At 39.6% G+C, this 21,499-nt stretch overlaps 1 protein-coding gene across 5 annotated transcripts in view; it reads right to left on the bottom strand.

The window, feature by feature from the left end:
* Positions 1–496: 496 nt before the first annotated feature.
* The window catches only part of prkar1b (protein kinase, cAMP-dependent, regulatory, type I, beta), a 57,117-nt gene continuing 36,114 nt past the window's right edge, over positions 497–21,499 (bottom strand). For all 5 annotated transcript variants that reach the window (XM_072443327.1, XM_072443329.1, XM_072443332.1 and 2 more), the window contains 6 exons: positions 19,891–19,937; positions 17,341–17,499; positions 13,188–13,248; positions 9,796–9,917; positions 2,446–2,527; positions 497–1,620 (listed from right to left, as the gene is read on the bottom strand). In XM_072443327.1, the coding sequence (XP_072299428.1) occupies positions 1,448–1,620; positions 2,446–2,527; positions 9,796–9,917; positions 13,188–13,248; positions 17,341–17,499; positions 19,891–19,937 (644 nt within the window). In that variant the 3' untranslated portion in view covers positions 497–1,447. The remainder of the gene's footprint in view (positions 1,621–2,445; positions 2,528–9,795; positions 9,918–13,187; positions 13,249–17,340; positions 17,500–19,890; positions 19,938–21,499) is intronic.

Below are 21,499 nucleotides of genomic sequence, written 5' to 3'. Positions count from 1 at the left end.
TTGATTTTTATAAAAGAATATGTTAACTTTTATTATTATTATTATTTTTTTTAATTTAATTTAATTTAATTTAATTTTAGTTAATATTTTCCCCCATGTGTGGACAATAAAGGATTATCTTATCTTAATATTAAAAGGTGCATTGTGTAATTTAAGAGACAAGCAAGTGACACTATCTATGGAGGGGCGACCTGCTTGTAGTAAGAATTGTGTTTTTCAAAGTGTGAATAAAAACACTACTGTGGAACATTCTAGGCAAAACAACACAGAGACAAGCACCCTTCTCCAGTAAAGTTACACAATGCTTACTTGCTTTGAAGAACGATACTATGGCCATTGACCAATCACGTAAAACCAGCCCGATGCAAGTGAATATGTGAGTGATGGGGCCAAATGCAACACACTAAACAGTAAACAGCCTACTTCTTTGTACAAAAAACAAAAACATAAAAATGTGTTCACTCCTCTCCATTTTAGAAAAGCAGACAACTCATAATTATTTCACAAGCTTATCTTTATTTGCTCGATGGTGAGTTTTATCGTTGAAAGACACACAGACAAGATACAGAAAGACTTTTGCCAGGCCTCTTGTGGAGCCTCTGACATGAAACAGCAGATCAAAGACAAGCAACACAAGTATATACAGTACATTATATCTATTTCCACTCCTTAATTCGACCATGAAGAATATTCTTTCAAGTCTTAAAAAATATTAATCAAGATGTTGACCTAATGCTACAAAGTGGATTAAAAGGTCCATCTAGCCAGAAATAAAATCGGCATTAAAAAAGCATTTGTAGTTTGGAGGTTGAGTCCTGAGACATTGGTGTATACGTTAAAATAAAATACAAAACTGTACTGTTGTTTAATAGTACTGTGTGTGCGTGCACTTGGCTGGTAAAAGTTACTCCACAGGGCAAACTGAGAATTAGAAAGGTCTTCAAAAAGTTTTTCCACAACACTTCAAACATACATCTGCCTCTAAGCAACCCCAAACTGCAACAAAAAGCGTAACATAAAAAGCCAAAAATGTATCTAAATATATTGGTAGAAGATTGTGCAGTGGCCTACAAATGGCACCAGCACACAGACGTGAAAAAGGCTGTACGTAAACAGAACTTACTTATGTCCTGAATTCATCCTTAAACCGTTCATCAAAAGTGCAATCCCATTTAGACAGAAGCATGCAGCATGTGCAGTCAACACGCTGTATGCATGACACATTTACATGAGATGCACGACCTCTCTCCACTCAGACTTTTACATCTTACTCTCTGACATAAAGCTTTGTGACAGCACAGGTCAAGTCAAAGTGCACAAGATCAAAAGAAATAGAAATAATAAAAAGGCAGGAAATGAGCACTCGTCTTTGTAAACCCGCTCTGGTCGCACTAAAGTGATGCTGATGTGGGCGCCCCCTGCAGGTGGTGGTGGTGGGGCGGTCTCGTCACACAGTGAGGGAGATGAAGCTGTTGTATCTCTGGATGTTCCTCTTGAGGATCTCCGAGCAGGGCCCCAGCACCCGCTCGAAACGGGGTCGGTCCAGCTTCACACACTTGAGCGGGCCTCGGGCGACCACAGTGGCTGCCCTGGGCCGGTTCAACAGCAGGGCGATTTCACCTGCCCGGGACGAGACAGTCGTGTCAGGATTTGGGAATTCATAAGTGCGGCTTTGAGTGAAAACATAATATATGATGATAACAGCACATTAACAGTCCAATCCAACTCTGATCAAAAGAGGTCTGTGCTACTAAATGCTCTGTCCTCTTAACTTTAGGAGAGATGGGTGTGTTCTTTAGCCAGTGGTCTGAATTATCTGCATTTGACAGACATTTTGTGCTTTCACATGTTACACAATTTACTCAATCTGAAGGAGCTGGTTTGAGAAGCTAGACCAGGAGTGTCCAAACCATGGCATCAACGTTACAATAAAATCCTTTTGTGTAAAATAGGGTGTATTCGCACTTGCATAATCACCAGATTAAATCGAGACTAAATTTTGAACTAAATCCGGGCTAGATTAGGACTAAACTAGGTCTAATGCCAGAACAAACCAAATCTACATTAGGTTAAGTATGAACACAGTCAACGCACCCATAGACTGGACATAAATGTTCCAAGACTGAATAAAGATGTGGAGGCTAAATGTAAATGTGGTGGCTTGGTCCATCTTCTTTAAAGCACTAAAACTGAATGATTGACTGTATTTGAACACCAGTTTCGTCCTTTCATTGGCTCTCCACTTCAAATATATTTCAATGTGTTGGGAGAAACACTCCTGAAATAGACTTTGTACTGCTCTGAGCTGAGGGATCACGCCGACTTGTTTCTAATTACAGTATATTTTAACACTCTTGGACAATGGAAGGACAGGGAGAGCACCTGTTGGGTCAGCTGAATATTCATACACTACTAAAACTGGTGTCCACTTTGCACTCTACGCACCAAAATAGTCCGATGGCCCGAGGCGTCCCACTTCCACGTACTCCTCGTTGTCCGACCTGCGCTGCAGAACGGAGGCGATCCCCTGGAAACAAACGAGAGAGTTAATGAGGAGATGAGTGGGAGGGGTCAAAGAGTGTTATTCCAAAAGGCTCTGAAAACCATCAGGGGGATTAGGACCAAGGCAAAATTCCTCTGCTTCATAAGAACACAGGTGCACAGGATTTAGTCCACTTTCCATCCAACAAACACCTGTTTTGTGACATCAGAAACACAACACAGTCAAATGTTCCAGCGTGGTGTGGGAACCAAATCTAAATGTTTGGCTTCAACAAACATAATGTCATTGTATTGGAGTGGGTATTCGGAAACACAGAATCTACTTGACCACTACATAATACAATAGAGACGCAGATTAACCCTTAAAAACAACTCAAACATGTGCCAATATTTAAATGATTGTGGACTTATAATGTACGCATGAAAGCGGAAGTCTGCTGCACCAAGACCCAGTTCAACTTTCCATATTATGAATCATTTTGTAATCGAATATGCAGTGAATAATTTGTATGTATGTGCAATCGAACAACAACACACCACTGTTTATGGGGGATGTGGTTAAACAAGGTAAAATGTCGGTGGTGCGCACTGGGGCTTGACTCAAATGTCACAAAATGTATTTGACTTTTTGCCTGCCCCTTTTCTCACTGTTGTTAATCCTTCTTTGGCTCCTTTTTCCTTGTGCTGACCAAACCAATAATACAATTTGGACATAATCGGTCTTAATGAGCAGCCAACACAGCTCCTTACAGTGAGTTTTACTTTGATGTTGGCAAACACGGATTCAGGTAAAACTCCCGGGGCTTTTTAGGTGAAATGGATGATCTAAAATGCGTGTAAACTGGGGGAATGGGACCCTGTATGAACTGAATGCAACAGCAACAATTTCAACAATTTGCCTTGTTTTTTTTACTGTTTTTTGGGGCTTTTTAGATATTCAAGAAGTGTTTAACAGACGGTTAATCTATAAATGACTGAATGTGATAAAGAGACTTGAATGGAGGAGCCAGTATTGGGCCATACAGTCGGTCTCTTGGGTGCACAACTTTTAATTCAAGTCCAAACAAAGAGAGTGAGACGGTGCGGCTCTGTCGGGTACAGTAGAAGCTTCATCCGGTGTGGTCCAGATAACCATCAGACTGTGCCATCCCACAAGCAGCACTCACACATCTCCTACATAAACACTGGGAATCCTCCACACTGCACGGGGCAATAAACGAGGATTATCATAATAAATGTATATGAATGAAAGAAAGGTAACTCAAATGTACTGCCCATTTACGACTACAGCACAGCGAAGCACTCATGAATATTGTGTCCCGACTGTAGCTTTACTGTACAGAGTTTGCCGGGAAAGTTATTGAATTTGAACTGAATAGAACTCTAATTGTTAGAAGATTGCAGTTATTTGATTGACAGGGCAACAGTCAACACTGGGGTCCAAAGTTGAGGTGTGTTTGAAAATTCTGCCTTGTCTTTTGTTCATGAATCTTATTTCTAAAAGTCATATCTATTTGGTTTTCTAAACGAAAAATAAAAAAAACATTAAATTGAAAATGTATTCATTCAATTCATCAGTTTATGTGCTTCTTCTGACAGGAGATAAATGGGTCAAACGTTCCTAGGGCAGCACAATATATGAAAACTGGATCAAATGATGTGGGAAAAAAACAACTGTTAAGATACTAGAAAATCCCCTTCTTTTTATAGAGATTAACGGCATTCTTTTATTAGTTTAGCAGTTAATTTTTCAGCCGTTAAATGTCAACGCTCCTGGAGCTGTTTACAATATGCACACTGAACAGAATCCTTCATTTTAAACATAAATCGCAAATCTAATCGCATTATATGTCAGAACAAGAGCAAGACAATTCCCTACGGATACAATAAAGTCTACAAATAAGTATCGTTTCAGCTCTTGAGGCTCTTTAAATTGAGCTCGACAAAAGTTTGGGATGTGTACGGGACAAACGATGATTTAGAAAGAGGAACAACCGCTAAATCCACATTCGATAAACGGAAGCAGAAAGAGAGAGAGGGAGAGTAAGGTGATATGTGTTGGCGAGGCCACCCAGCACCCTCAGTGTCTGCACCTTGTCACTCACGCACACAAAGACTCTGCTTATAGAAAGCACGGGGGACAACAGGCACTTTCTCATCTCTCACTACACGCAACACATTCGGGGATTCTCCGGAGACAAACGCCGCGGCCACAAAATGAAAACGTGTTAATCCATAGTATAGTTTATGACCCGGCTCTGATTGAGTGACTGTAAAAGTCTGTCAAACTTTAAAGCCCCATTAGCTAAATCACAAATGCTCTTACAGAAATGCAAAAAACGAAAGCATAAAAACAGAAACAAATGACCTTTCAGTTTCGTGACCTTGGGGTTCAAAGGTCAAATGTGAAAAAGAGATATATTGATGTCTCCTTCCTGTTTCTTTTGGGCTTGTTCCTGCAGAGATCATCACAACAAACGCTCCAGCATTCACTGTTTGTTTACGTCTTGTAACTTTAATACTGAAAAATAAATAAGAACTTTCTTTTCCTCGCTTTTCGACAGGAGAATGTACAGTTTCCAGCCTTATCTCTTGTGAAAGGAGCAAACACAACAAGGTGAGGCTGACTTCTGTGAAAGGTGAGTTTGTACAACGCATGATTAAAAGTTAAACATGTCACGTTTCATTAGCCCCATGCAGAGGTGCTACATTGACTTGAGCAACTGTTTAAAGACATTGTTCTTCAGACCGCATACTTTTACTTACTTACTTTTAAATTTTGATCATGGTTTCTCTTCTCACTGTGAGTAAGTCTACAAGTGACAAAAGTTCAACCTTGTCAATATGAAATAAGACAAACCGTTACTCTTATTGGAGTAGTAGTTTCTCCAAATTCTTTTTCATTCTTATTTGAGTAATTTCTTGGAACATTACAACTACTGTACTTTTACTTTGGTAATATTAGTCTGAAGTAATGTTGAGTAAGTGTACCCACTCCTGGTGCCATGAGGCTCAAAGTACCTCCTTTAGCAGTATCGTGTTTGAGGACAATTTATCATGCAAAATATACAATATTTTGATTTAATTTGTTCATTGCTATGGTAACGGTCCTAACTTCTCATCATTCTGAAACCCATGGATACCGCTATTACTAATACTCCGGTTAATATTCCCATTTCTACTACCTCTTCTCTTATCAGTTTCACGATATGTAATTTAATTTTTAGTAACAAATTATAAACTAAAATGCCACAGCTTCTATTTCTGCTATTACTACATCAACTACTACTACTACTACTACTACTACTACTACATCAACTACTACTACTACTACTACTACTACTACAACTACTACTACTACTACATCAACTACTACTACTACTACTACTACTACTACAACATCAACTACTACTACTACTACTACTACTACTACTACTACTACAACTACTACTACTACTACATCAACTACTACTACTACTACTACTACATCAACTACTACTACTACTACTACAACATCAACTACTACTACTACTACTACTACTACTACTACTACTACTACTACTACTACTACTACATCAACTACTACTACTACTACTACAACATCAACTACTACTACTACTACTACTACTACTACTACTACTACAACATCAACTACTACTACTACTACTACTACTACTACTACTACTACTACTACTACTACTACTACTACATCAACTACTACTACTACTACTACAACATCAACTACTACTACTACTACTACTACTACTACTACTACTACTACTACTACAACATCAACTACTACTACTACTACTACAACATCAACTACTACTACTACTACTACTACTACTACTACTACTACTACTACTACTACTACTACTACTACAACATCAACTACTACTACTACTACTACTACTACTACTACTACTACTACTACAACATCAACTACTACTACTACTACTACTACTACTACTACTACTACTACTACTACTACTACTACTACTACTACTACTACATCAACTACTACTACTACTACTACAACATCAACTACTACTACTACTACTACTACTACTACTACTACTACTACTACTACTACATCAACTACTACTACTACTACTACTACTACTACTACTACTACTACTACAACATCAACTACTACTACTACTACTACTACTACTACTACTACTACTACTACTACTACTACTACTACTACTACTACTACTACTACTACTACTACTACTACTACTACATCAACTACTACTACTACTACTACTACTACTACATCAACTACTACTACTACTACTACAACATCAACTACTACTACTACTACTACTACTACTACTACTACTACTACTACTACTACTACTACTACTACTACTACTACTACTACTACTACTACTACAACATCAACTACTACTACTACTACTACTACTACTACTACTACTACTACTACTACTACTACTACTACTACTACTACTACTACTACTACTACAACATCAACTACTACTACTACTACTACAACATCAACTACTACTACTACTACTACAACATCAACTACTACTACTACTACTACTACTACTACTACTACTACTACTACTACTACTACTACTACTACTACTACTACAACATCAACTACTACTACTACTACTACTACTACTACTACTACTACTACAACAACATCAACTACTACTACTACTACTACTACTACTACTACATCAACTACTACTACTACTACTACAACATCAACTACTACTACTACTACTACTACTACTACTACTACTACTACTACTACTACTACTACATCAACTACTACTACTACTACTACTACTACTACTACTACAACATCAACTACTACTACTACTACTACTACTACTACTACTACTACTACTACTACATCAACTACTACTACTACTACTACTACTACTACTACTACTACTACTACTACATCAACTACTACTACTACTACTACTAGCTCTACTACGTACTGCTACTGCTGCTCTTACAATGACTACTACCACAAAGTATACAAGGAAAAAAGAACAAATGCATTAACAATACATTTACTACAACACTTTACTTACTTAAAAAAAAAAAAAAAAAAAGTATAATATTCTCAAACAAATGATCAACATGTACATTTTAAATCCAGCATAAATACTTTCCTCCACCACCTCGGCGACAGCTCTCACTAATCTTTCTGCATACACGTCTTAATTGCCGTTTTTGACACGGAGAAGATTATGAGGCTCGGATGTGGTGGTAAAACGCCCCAAAATCTCCTCTCTCCCATCATCCCTTGCTGCTGGCCTTTGTGACTCATCCCTGCTCTGCCTCAGCCTCCCGGGGGGGCTGGCTCTCTCGACCCCATGTGAAAGTGGCCGACGCACATTCCAGCGCCGTCCCGGGCGCTCTGGGAAAGTCGGGCCCTGCTGCCGCTCTGACACACAGACTCAGCAGAAATGTTCTGGATGTACTTAAGTTGTGTTATGTTTGATTGTAAAAGGGATCGTGAATGTAAAGGGTCCAATATCCGAGGTTATGTTTTTACTTCAGGAGGTTCAATGTTGTTTAGTTTGGTATGATATTCACAATAGTTCGGGGCAAGTTTGAAAAATGTCTGTTTTCAACAAATCTGTTTCATAAATAAAGACTAAAGAGGCATCATGTATCTTCTTCTGCTCCACCACCAGATTCATGCACGGAGAAGTTATTGCCTTTAATGTATCTATCTCCAGGTACAGGTCGTATCTGTGGAGAGGAGAGCCCGCTCACCGAGACAAGTTTCTATGTTTGTGACTTTTGTTCATCGACAAAGGCAATACATCTTTTCTGATTCTGATTCACAGTAAGATACATTTTAACAAACTCATTTCTTGTTAATTCATTTTGCTACATTTCAAGCAACACGTTTTCATGTGATAATAAATAAATTTGTTATATTTTAAGTTGGTTGATATCGGGCATCGGCAGATCCTTAAAGGCACATTTCCACAGAAACAGAAAGTTGAAACGATGCATCTGAATTCTTTATGCAGATAGATACGTTGAGTATTATAGCGAAAGAAAAAACATTTCCATTAAAAATAAAAAAGCCTTTAAAGCCGAAGTATCAATATCAGTGTTATGAGAAAAAGCTGGATTTGTGCATCGCTCATATTAAACTCTGACGATGATGACTCACGTATTACTAACTGCTATATTTGAGCTCTGAATCCTGTGGGCTTTACTTTCTGCTCAGACAAACTGACTTTCAAGGGATTTCTGCCGCCACCAGGGAGTTTGACCGAAGCAAATTTAGCCACGGATGGTCAATGTGACATATTTACAGTGCAGCTATGAATATTTGAGGAATGTTTAAATGTCAGCACATCCATTTGAGATAGTCTGCAGTTGGGGAAATCCTGAGCTGCTGTGAAGACTTATTTGATAGTATCAGATTGTCCATAGAAACGGACAATGGGATAACTGACCTCAAAGTCTGGGAAATATGAGACAAAAATGAAAGTCAACTTGACCTAAACCTTGACTTGACATTGAGCGATGTGTTGGTGTGAGGTTAATCAAAAGTGTGTAGGGATGGTGTAGGCAGGGGGGCTTTATGAAAGTGACCCTCAGTGGATGGGCCAAATAGAGTTGTCAAGGGGAACGAGACATGTCTGAGGACGTAATCAAACAGTTTTATAAAGCTGGTAAAGGCAGTGAGCTTGGCCTTAAAGAAGATATATTATGCTTTGTTCAGGTACTTCACATTAAACTCGAACATACGTTGATTAACATGTTACATTTCGTTCATAGTATTGACTCTTCATCCACCATTTATCATTTATTTAAGTGGCCACGTGACATTTTAGAACTATATATGTGACAAATAATCACAACTTTGTGCAAAAATGTGGGTGGAGACAGGGGGTAGGTGAAAACTGGAATTTTTGAGCCCCTACAAGACTACTCAAAAATGCAGGAATGAATCATAATACAACTTTGAGTAAACTAATATGACGAAAGAACGCTGTAACAAGGGTCAAATCTCATTCAAGTGGATTTTGCGCAATATGTCCCCTTTAAAGAATGGAAAATAATAATAACACATTAACATTAACACATAATTACAGTAGACAACAAGGGTTTATTCGTTACAGCGTAGTAAACTCTTCCCTTCAGACAGATATTACAGCCAGTCCCTTCACTCTTGCCAAAAGTGCATCAGAGCTGGAGATTTAGATGTCTTTTTGTGCTAAATTTTGTCCAGTTGAAGGAAACGAACCTTCTTTTGCGTCCCATAGATTTCCCGCTTACCTCTGTAATAATAAAGAAGTCATCTCCAGGTTCTCCTTGCACCACGATCTTCTCACCGTCCTCAAACTGAACCGGCTCCAGTGCGTCAGCTACAGTCAAGCGCTCCCACTTATCCAGCGACTCTGCACAAACACAAATAGTTATCAACAGTGAATTTACAGTAACTCTGTATATTATTTCAACTGATTGGAGCGGAAAACGTTGGGGCGACTGCAGCGCGTTTGGTGTGTTTGATGGATGGCCAGTCCAATGAGCTGCTGGTGGTATTATAATTCCCACCTTCCTCTGATCCAGCCGTTCGTCAGGGATCTTCACGAGGAGATGAACCCCAAAACTGAGCTCTAAACCCGGATGCCCACACAGGACGATGAAGATAAAACCATAGAGCTCGTTGTGGATTGTAGTTTTATTTTTTGCACATTGTTCACTCACTAATAACACATTCTCAAAACCATTTTTACCTTCATTTTCTTTTTGGCTATTTCTGTTATATTCTTTTATTCTTATTTTGTTCAGGTAAATACAGTAAAAAATTATGACAGACTGACATTGAAGGGAAGGCAACTCCGAAAACCCTGTAAAAGTACAAACTAAAGTGGCAGTTCTCATATTCATTCACAAATCGCATCAGAACTGTCTCTAATTAGTGTTTAATAAAGCAATCAAAACAATTCAATACAAAAGATTTGGGGCAATCTGTATATTCTCTGCTATTGCAGTTTAGCCACAGTTCACGGTATGGTATTTGTGACTACAAGAACTAATTTCTAATGGAATCCATCTTCGACAAGCAATCTCTTGATGCATATTTTAGCCGCGCTTGTGGAGACAGCTGTCTTTCCAGTCGGCCAACCACATGAACAGTGACGTGGTTTGAGTTCCAGATATTTCTAGAAGCTGTTGGTATTCGCACCGAGACCAAAAACACAGACAGACACACATCTTCACTGTGCATAAAGTTCCAAACCGCAGGAAACATTTGAGGAACATTTAAAGTATCTGTGTTTTATTTATAGTCAAAGGGATTTATATTGAAGAGAGCCACACAGACATCCTCATAAGCTCCCTGTCTCCTTGTCCTCCTCAGCTTTGTCTGGTCCACGACTCGGTGTTTTGATTTGGCTGAGACGCGAGCCTCTCAAAAATCTCTTTGTGTCGCTGTATTGTCTCCGGAAGTGCTCAGTAACCGATCTGAGAGTGTGTCTTTATGTGTTTTAGGATTAAATAAGGTGAAGCGTGGTGGCGCAGAGGTGTCCAGTGTCCCCTTCCAGTGGGGCCGGAGTGTCTGCCAAACCCCACAGATGGATGATGTCCTCTGTCTTGCTGAAGGCTGGCTCCCGTTGAGGTGATCCTTAACGGCGAGCCAGGTAACACGAGCTGGGCAAATGTGCAGAGTGCAGCTGCCTACTTCCCCTTTAGTTTAGTTTAGTTTTGTAGACTACAAAATTATCTGTTTCCAATTTGACTACTATTTGTTTATGTCAAATGATGAGAGAACTGCTTACAACTTGTAGTTCTGTAGATGTTATATATACTGTTTTTTATGCCTTGACAATAGCGCTGCAGCGAATAATCAACTAATTGCAACTAAAACACATATTAAAAGATGTGTACTAACATACAATGGCTTTGTTAAATCATAATATACATATTCTCCATCCAGACCAGGGGTGGGCCAACTACGGTCCGCGGGCCACATGTGGCCCGTTTGTCTTTATAATGTGGCCCGCCAAACATGCCAAGTAATATTAAAAAATGCCAGGCATCTGTCTGCACTTGTATCCTTACTAAATATGACGTGAAATTAATAAAATAATATATACCCTATATTTGACAGAAAAGTAATATTTTATTTGATATTTAATTTTTTTATGCTTTTTTTTTCACACCAATGATCGCGGGCCGGCCCTCAGCTACAGGCCTGGATTTGAATATGGCCCTCGGAGGAAAATAATTGCCCACCCCTGATCTAGACGCATTTAGGCACCATATTTCAATTTTGAATTGGTTAAAAACAAGTTCACTAAATCACATTGTACAATAGAAATAATTGTTTGCCAAGTCGACTAAGCGAAAATAAAAAAAAATTGCTGACTAGCCAACTATTAAAATAATCATTAGTGACAGCTCTACTTGACAATGTTTCCAAAAAGAGAACATTGACACAGAGAAATCCATCAGATGACCTATGTTGTCTTCCACTTTATAACCACATAGAAAAAGATGATAAAATAATTAAATGTTCAAAAATCCTGTTTTTAGCGGCTGACACATGTTCGTTTTTTTTGCCAGTTATTCCATAGCGATCATGAGAATTATGCATTATTAGAAAGTTTACCAGTCAATTCGATTTCATAATATATAAAACTTGTAAAATAAAAAACATAAATCTCCAAAAAGTAATTCAGGTAGAGGTGGGCAATATATAAATAATATTGTGAATATAAAAATATAATATTGACTATTTTATTCATAGTAAAAAAGGCTGAAAAAGAGCTGGTTAAAAATAAAAATGGATAAAAAATGTGACGCTGTACTTGTGTGATTCATTTGACTGACATTTCACATTTTTGTCTGACCATTTTTGACACATTTCTGTTGGATTGACTCTGTCTGAATATCATTATATGGATCGAGATATTCATTCAGTCAGTATCGCCTTAAACTTATCCCCTTCCGATTGTCCCGTTGTTTCCCCCCTTCACCACCCAAACATCAAGGGCTCCTTCCCTATTTGTACGGTTATCTCAAAAACCAAAGACAAACAAAATGCAACACCGCCCCAAACCATCTACCTGAGGATGAAGGACCGTGACAGGAAGAAAAATGAGTCGGAGCGCTGCTAACAGGAGTACTCATACAGGCCTCGACAGGGTTTTCAGAGAGAGTGAAGACGAATGAAAAGAGAACCGGGCCCAGCTAAGACCTCAATTGAGTGTATGTGTTTACTCAGCCAGCTAATAACTCTGTACAGGGGGCACGGCCTGATTCTATGCACCACACACAAACCGTCAAGTGGAAGGGGACGGGATGTCAGCTCTAATTGCAACTGGTTTTTAAGTCTCATTCAACAGCGCTAACAAAGTGAGTAGCCTGTATAGGTTTGCCATTATCCAAATTCCAGGCAGAGAGAAGATTAACTTAGCCCCCTTATGTGTGAGTTGTAGTGACAGTGCAAAGTGTGACTGGCTGGGTATGGAACTTTTTTTTCCCGAGCAGATTAGAACCCAACCAGACCGCTGACCTGGTTAAACAACGTGCGCCACTGTTTATGTGGGCTAATCTACTGTACGTGCCGCGATTTGTCTGCACTCTGAACCCCTCGACCCGCTGGTCAACGTACACGTGGGAAGGCGCTCACGCTACAGCGAATGATATATGTACCAACTTACCCAAGATGGAGACTTTGCTGAGGAACTCTTCGTACATCTTTCTCTTCCGGAGTGTGCTTCCCTGAGAGAATGATATGGGAAAAATGCGTATTATAAAAAGGCTGTCAAAAGATCTAGATTTAGTCCAGTCATGTGTAGCGTCTCACACAGATGATTATGAAATATGCAATACATTGTCTGTAATTTTGTGAACAATGGAACAAAGTAATATTTCTGACCTTTTGTGGTACATTTGTATGATTCATTAACGGATAACATAATGACATTTACCGGCATATTTTAAATGAAAACGCAATTTATGCATTGTTATTGTCCAAAAGAATTCTAGGACTGTACTCAAACTATCAATATCAATTATTTTAGTTAACTTTTAAGGGATATCCATGTATCACGACCTGTATTGTATCAAGTTCCGAGTATCAAAATATGTATCGTATTGTGAGGTACTACACAATACCCAATTTTCACAGTCAGGCATGAAATAAGCTGTATTTATCACTGTAAATGAGTGCCCTGAGGCAAACTCACTAGTTAATTGTCCAATATTAGTACTGTCATGTCATATTTACACATAAATTGCATCCTTGGATACCATGTTATTAGTGAAGTTCACAGGGTCGTCCCTCCCTGAATGTGTGTACACCATGTGTAAGGAGATGAGTGAGTGCGTGTGGCCCGTCCCACCCACCAGGCGGGACTTTCCGTCTGCTTCTCTGTCAGGACCATCAGGTGCTTCATGACAAGTCTAAACCCCCAGGACCCCTTCCGCAACGCTATTCTTTTTCAGCTCCACTTTTACAGCGGCAACATAAAAAGGGAAGGCAGAGAACAGAGAAACAGACAGAGTGGGAGCACCGATTTCAACTGCAGAGGTTGCATATGGAAATGATATATCGAGGCTTGGGGTGTCTTTAGTGCATAAGTGCCTGCTGCTGCCTCTAATTTCATATAATTTCACATTTTGTCTTAAAACAGGAGAAAAAGTTCCCAAGTGAGCCAACGTCAATCTTGACATCGTAAACAACTTGATTAAAGGAATTCTCGTGTGCATTGCCTCCCTCCTGGGTAAATGCCCTTTTGTCCATACAGCACAGTGTGGAGTCTGTTTTGAGTTCTGCCACTTACGTTTCACTGTTGTTTCTGTGGAGACAAACCCTAATGCCCGTTAAGACTGCAGATACAAACTCACACATGTATGTTCAACTTCTGTACGAGCGCACTTTCCCGTTTACCTCCCCATAGGGCTCCTTGGAGGGCTTAGGGGCTTACTGTGTTACATTACACAGCGGGCAAGATGTATGCAGCCGGATTAGAATACTATGTGACTGACACAGCAAAAATCTGAAATTTCCTGGGATTTTTCTCCGACACTTTCTTTGCATCTGTCTTTTGTTAGTCGACCTAGGGGAGAGCTCGATATTTCTTGCGTCTGAACCTCCCTTACTCCTGTTCCTCCCGTGGTTAAGGATGAACCAGCCTCTTTGTCTGCTGCTCGTCTTTGAGGTGGAATCATCAAAGGAGCTTGAGGTGTGGAACGAAGCCAGGCTAAACCAGCCGCATCTCACGCCCCATCTACATCACCTTCATCTCTGGCCAGCGGCGAATACGCACTCTTCTAACACCGCCGTCGCGTTTTTGGTATCATTGTGTCTCATCTTCCCTCATCGCGGCTTGAGTTTGTCGAATGCGGTCTGTCACCTTGTTAATAGCTTAGCCGTGTGTTTAGATACCAACATGACATAACAATGCGAGTATTGTACAAGCGACGGCCACACATTGACCGAAAATCATCCAAAGCCCGTTTTTTGAAGATGAGAAAAGAGAGAAGAGGAAGAGGAGATTTTACACAATATCAAAACACGCGTCACCTTATCTTTTTATTGTCATAGTACCAGCGTCAGGTGCTGACACAAAGCAGCCATTGTGTGTGATGTGTATTTTCTTCTAGATAACAATAAAACAATAGCATGAACTGAGATGTTTTTGCTCATGAAGAACCTCCCTGAAGGTGATGGTGCTTTTTACCCCACTTCCTATGTAGCCTCATCCAACTAACTGGGTTTAGGGTGAGTAGCAAAGGTGCAGTCGGGTGTAGCATGGAGGGATACAGTTTGACTCACATTCAGAGCCATCCCGAACTTCCTTGATATTACAAGCAAAATGGGACGATGATTTTACCCAAGGAAAAGCTGATTGTTCTGTTTTATGAATTCTCCGGATGCTCAATCAGCAGCAACTAATAGTTATAAATGCTTAAATCTAGCATACTTCTGGTGGCAGGGAAGCAGGCCATTACAAAAAAATACCAAGCGACATTATTATTCACATTTACAAAACTTTGGACCAAATGTGACGTTTATTTCAGACAATTCGTGCCCTTAATTCAGTTGGATGTCTTTTGTTGCCTTTTATCTTGTTTTCTCTCTGGTCGTGTTCTGTTTATAGTGTTTTTATGTTCTGTTTTATAAAGTTAAAAACTGAAAAGAACCCCCCTACAAAAAGTATACCATAAAATGTTGTATTTCCTCCCATAATGTAATGTAAAAGCAGTATTTTTGTTGCAAACTCATTTAATTATAAACCTTTCATTGATGGCAAACCCGAAGGAAAGAGCCGTGTGCAGTGCTACATGACACTTAAAGATGAGAGCTGATTGGCTGTGTGCTGGTGGTCCACCCTGCTTAACTCTGCAGTCTGAAATAGCTGTTATAACTGTGCATGTCCTCAATATGAATACTATGTTCCAAAGGGTTTATGAGTGCCTGTAACTACTCAGACTGATTTTAAAACCTACATCCTTCTCTCCTGGTTTAAAAATCAGGTCCCACATCTTTAACATGGAGAACAAAATGACTCTCTTGGACTTGGAGACCAGCACAATGACACACAGACTCCTCTAAACGACCCATTTTTGTCCTCGCTTCAGCAGTGCACCTTCCTGCCTCGTCCCTAACCAGCAGCAGACCCAGCCACTGTGCATAATTTGAGCGGGGAAAGACACATACACTTAAGACACACAGACTGCTCGTTATGTTGGCCGGCGCTGCTGCCAGAATACCACACATAAAACATATAAAAACAGCTTTACAAATCATTGACAGCAATAATTAAATACAGCTTCACATAATTGAATTCCACTTCGCCTTGTCTCCCTGCCTGCCTGCCGCCCGCCGCCGCCGCCACCGCTGCTGATTCTGGAAGGAGCAAAAACGCTACTGGAAGACAGACGGTCCTTCACAAAGAGAGGTTACCGGGGCAAACCTAAACTATGCGCTCTCACAGTGACACGAGCTGAGGGAAGCGGTGCCAACTTCTGCACTTGACATAGGGCAGATATTTTCACTGCTAAGTAACCACATGTGTGCGGCCAGATTAATGTAAGCTTACATTATATATGGCATAAGCCGTAAAGAGCATTAGAGGAAGTATTTCGTTAGCTATGGAGACCTCCAAAGAGTTACGCAGCAAGTAATAAGTTATTCCTGCAGCGCCGAAGATGTGTGTTGTGAAAAAGGATGACAGCCAGGGCAGAGAACCTTGTGTTTCCAGTTAAAACATTTAGACATTCCACAAAGATAAGCTCCTGGTGCAGCAAGTGTGAGTGTAGGTATTTAGGGCTGACCCGATGTCTCCTAACTTGAGTCTCCCTCCCTGTTTGCAGAATTATACTGGGAGTAAGCACTAAGTATGTTTCAGCGCTATTAAGCATTTAAAGAGTCTTAAGTGGTGGAGTGGGAGAAAATATTACAGCTAAGTAAGTGATAAGAATGAAGTAGTGCACTAAAGAATATTTTTATGATGCTTTCTAGTGATATTTTTGAGATGAGAGACAGCAGGAGGTGGAGCGAGGCTTGGAGTAATACCTTCCTCAATTTATTATTTAAGAAAGGATACACAAATAAAAGTACTCACCAACTACTAAGGAACGAGGTGGACGATAATATTGAACAGTTAAAAATCGATACAAAACGATCATTTGTAGTGGTCAAAAACAAGGGATCTATCTCAGTATAAAGGGGAACAATATTGTTTTAAATGTATACTGAGGTTATGTTGTCAGTATCGGCCATCACTAATGGGTGTTTATGGAACAGAAAATGATGGAAAACCAGGATCATTTGGTTTGTTATGGGAAAGATGCATGTATTTGTACCATAAGGATGCGCCGGTAGCTGTCTCGATCGATCCCCCACAGTTTCAGATCGGTCTTGGCCTTCACCGTGGCGGCTCTGGGAGTCCCGTAGATCAGTGCCAGCTCTCCGAAACTTCCTCCTTCTCCAATATTGGTCACCCACTCTCCATTGACATAAACCTGGACATAAAAAAACATCACCGAAACATCAAGTCGTTCCTTTTGTCTCCTCAGACACTTTGTTAAACCTCCTCAGCTTCCGGCCTGTTTGATTTCCTCGCTGGGGCTTTTCTTATAAGCATTTGATCCAAGTTAAGCCTTTAAGTAAGACCCTTTAAAAGCACTCTATCCCCATCGCCTCCTCACCCATTCCTTTTATTTCAGATGTCCTGTCTTGTTAGTGCACTCCCTTTGATTTTGACTGGTGGCTGACTCTTAAAAGCGATTTGGGCCGGCTACAATGGTCTTTAGGACAATAACTCCTTGATACTCGTTTGGCAATGTCTCCTGGGCTGTCACGATTTCACCTGCGCCGACACACTATCCACTTGCGGCGACTTAATAACAGTGAAAGAAAAAGAGTGGAGAGGAAGGGTTGGTCCCATCGGTGACTCTTGGCAGGATTTAGTATTATATTAGGCTCAAAATATACCACAGGGAAACAACACTTTATATTGGCTTCAAAGAGATGAGGCCATCCCAATTACATCATTCTTAAATGTTTACCTGGATACATTTACAGGAGACAGTAGTGTTTTGTTTCCTGCTTTGGAATTAGTTTTATTCCCATCAAACGGGATTGGATTATGTTGTGCAGCGGGTAAAGTGAGAGGTGCAGGGCTTTGAAATATTACATAATTACTTCCTTTTAATTGGTTTGTGGTTTGCTCAAAACTTGGATTGGATTTCAAAGATGTAATTTCACAAATGCAATTTGGGTTTTAATAATTGGATTCTGTTCAAAGTTCACATTATAAAAGCGTTAAGGGGAATTGACTGAAATACGAAGTGACAATAGATGTATTTCAGAACACGTTTTTTATGTAGATATGTTGTTGTGGAGACAATTATGGCGGTTCAAAAATGGCAGCCTATTTGGTAATTCTGTCTATTAAAATGTCCCTAAGCACTACCATAGCAAGGATTATCTAACTGTTCCCAAATAAAGCGCCGGGTAAAATATATTAGAAAATAAATAACATTTTGATTACAGTAACAACTTGATGGAGGCGTTTGCACTTTCAAGTTAGTCATAAAAGCGTGGCATTAATGTGCATGTAAGCGCTGAATATGGGGATTAAAAGGGCAACGATTCACACGTACATTAATCCTTGTATTAATTGGTTGCTCTTCATAAGTCATCCCAAGTCAGTCAGTAAATACATTGCAGACATAGGGGGCTGTTTACATCAGTGGCAGCTGTCAGCCTCTTTATGGGATCGCTGCAGATTTACAGCAGGTCTAATGAGAGACATCTCCACACTTTAATGAGCTCCGCACTGGGCTTGAAGCAGTTCAGTGTCTGTGCTGGGAGAGATTTACTGACACTATAACAGATTGTGCAAGATATTATGATGGGTGGTATTTGTCATTTTTATTCATCATAATCTAGCTAACTAATATAGAAAAATATTCACTTTCTATTTGTGATGATGATGCATTTTCTTACGGTAGCGGTCTTCAAACTTTTCACATCAAATAGCACAAAAGTAAAGATTTAGCTTTCTCAGTACTGCAAGATCTAAAACAGGTCTAAGACAGGACTATTTCAAGTCAAAACTAGGGCTAAAGTAGGTTTAAACAGGACTATACCATTGCAATAGAAGTTAAAGTGGGTTATTATTATTAGTATTATTAACATAGTTGTCTTAAAAAATGACCCAAAATCTAACTGAAAAAAGTCTGCGTAGCAATTTTAGAGCCAGCGTTCTATGGCATTTACTCCATTTAACTTCATTATATTGACTATTTTTGCAGAATTTCAAGACAAAAAAGTTGAGTTAGTTTCTTTTTTTTGCTGCGTGCATGTCCGATCTTTGTCGTTATGTGCGTTTTAATTGTTTTAAAAGTTACCGCGAAGTAAAAGTCTCGTTTAAGCTATATATAACAGGACAATCTCTGCAGCCAGCGTTTCTCCACTTCCCCTCGCTTGGCTCTCGTGGGCAGACTGTATCAGCGTGGCACTGTTCTGTCTGTGCCCAGTGCCAGCCTCTGTAAGCTGATAAGGCCACTTCCTGTTTAACTTTCTGTCAGCTCCTCTTTTATCTTCCCACTTAACTCTACAGCTCGCTTTTAGGCGCACTAAGACAAAGGACATCCTCGTTTTGGCTCGTCCCGAGGTGAGCTGAACCCTACACGGTCTCGTTGAGATTGTCATCAGAGTGGAACTGAACTGTGTGAAGGACAAAACACAGGGGCAGGCAGGGAAATACAACCTCTGCATTGTTTGAGGACGGGATCTGGATTCGCGTTAGAAATCTTTTCCCATAACACGCTGACAAAGCAGATCCACAGTTTACGTATCCTTGTTATCAGGAATTGTAAGTGTCTAATGTTCTAGAAGCCACTTACGTCCACTTCTCCTTGGTCAATCACGTAGAAGTTGTCTCCTTCGTCGCCTGGAGGGGGAAAAATAATCATAATTTAGGTTTGAAATATAACAAATATTCCCTGTTCATTTACAATAAAGAATGACCCAAAAACACCATTACACGTGTGATACAAATTCAAAATGGGAGAGGCAAAAGCAAAAGTAGTAGCAGTAGTAGAAGAGGTAGTAGAAGTAGAAGTAGAAGTAGTAGTAGAAGTAGAAGTAGAAGTAGAAGTAGAAGTAGTAGTAGTAGTAGTAGTAGTAGTAGTAGTAGTAGTAGTAGTAGTAGTAGTAGAAGAAGAAGAAGAAGAAGAAGAAGAAGAAGAAGAAGAAGAAGAAGAAGAAGAAGAAGAAGAAGAAGAAGAAGAAGAAGAAGAAGAAGAAGAAGAAGAAGAAGAAGAAGAAGAAGAAGAAGAAGAAGAAGAAGAAGAAGAAGAAGAAGAAGAAATAGCTTTATTTTTTTACTATCTTGATAATAATATTGAGACACTATAATATCAACTATCAACCAAGATTATACAGTTAATCGATAATCGTGATTATTCAAGTCACAGCGTAAACGAAAGATCTAAAACATAATAATCACGACAATTTTTGGAGCAAAATGAAGTATTTTGACTTAAATTTACAGTCTAAAACAACTTTTTATCCGTCAGTTTTGACACATTAACTTTCAATTTCAGATAATAAACTACATTACGGGAAAATGAAAATGAAAGATTACACTGTTGTATTGTTTCTCTCCCAATAATCGCAACACTAAAATGTTATATTGTAACATCCCTAGTTGTTTGAGTATGTGCTACTTCTCTCAAAGGCTGTCTGACAAAGCAAGACGAATGACGCACACTAACAGGTATTCAAGATTTGGGAGTATAATCGTCGCATATTTGTACTACATTGTGTCCGGCGGTGTTCTTGTGTGGCTTTAACTTGAGGAGTTGAAAGCAGCAGAGAACCCAGTGTGTAAAGTTCACAGGAGTTCACACGGCTAATTAATAGTGAGCAAAGAGTGGCCATCCATCATAGAGCTCTATTTGTCACTCCGTGCTCCGTGTCCCGAGTCCGCTGGGGTCTGTCCCGGTCAGAGTGGACCCTGCAGCAGCTCCTCTTCTTTTCCGCTTTCATCTCATCTATCGCTCCTCCAGATCCCTCTCGCTCTCCCTCTTTTCTTCTGCCCTTCCTGTCTTTTATCACGTACGTATTCAGGCCTTTGTTTGGCACCATTCAAGCCCCCCTGCGCCCGAGAGTGAAGGCAAATATTTGGCTAGAACATCCATACAGAGTGGCATGTGCATTTGTTTCAACACAGCATAATTGCACTCTATTGATGCTTTTTTGGCTACTTTCTCAAAGCTGCATCTAAAAAGCCTTTTTATCTGCAAAATGATTATGTTATTAATGATAATAGGCCTCAACTCAAACTGAAGAGGTTCTAGTTCAAATGATTAGTTATGATTTTATCTGTTTGTATTGCGATTTTAATGCATCTTGTTATGTATAGCACTTTGAAATACTATGTGCAAATTGTGCTCTACAAATAAACTTGTTTTGTGTTATTATTTTGGTCTAATTTCTATTTCTCCTACG

The sequence above is a fragment of the Eucyclogobius newberryi genome, unplaced genomic scaffold, assembly GCF_026437365.1.
Source record: "Eucyclogobius newberryi isolate DKJ021-1_F unplaced genomic scaffold, fEucNew1.0.hap1 SCAF_13, whole genome shotgun sequence".
Taxonomy (NCBI): Eukaryota; Metazoa; Chordata; class Actinopteri; order Gobiiformes; family Gobiidae; genus Eucyclogobius; species Eucyclogobius newberryi.
The sequence above is the reverse complement of the archived record's forward strand: the minus strand, read 5'-3'. Positions and strand labels throughout refer to the sequence as shown.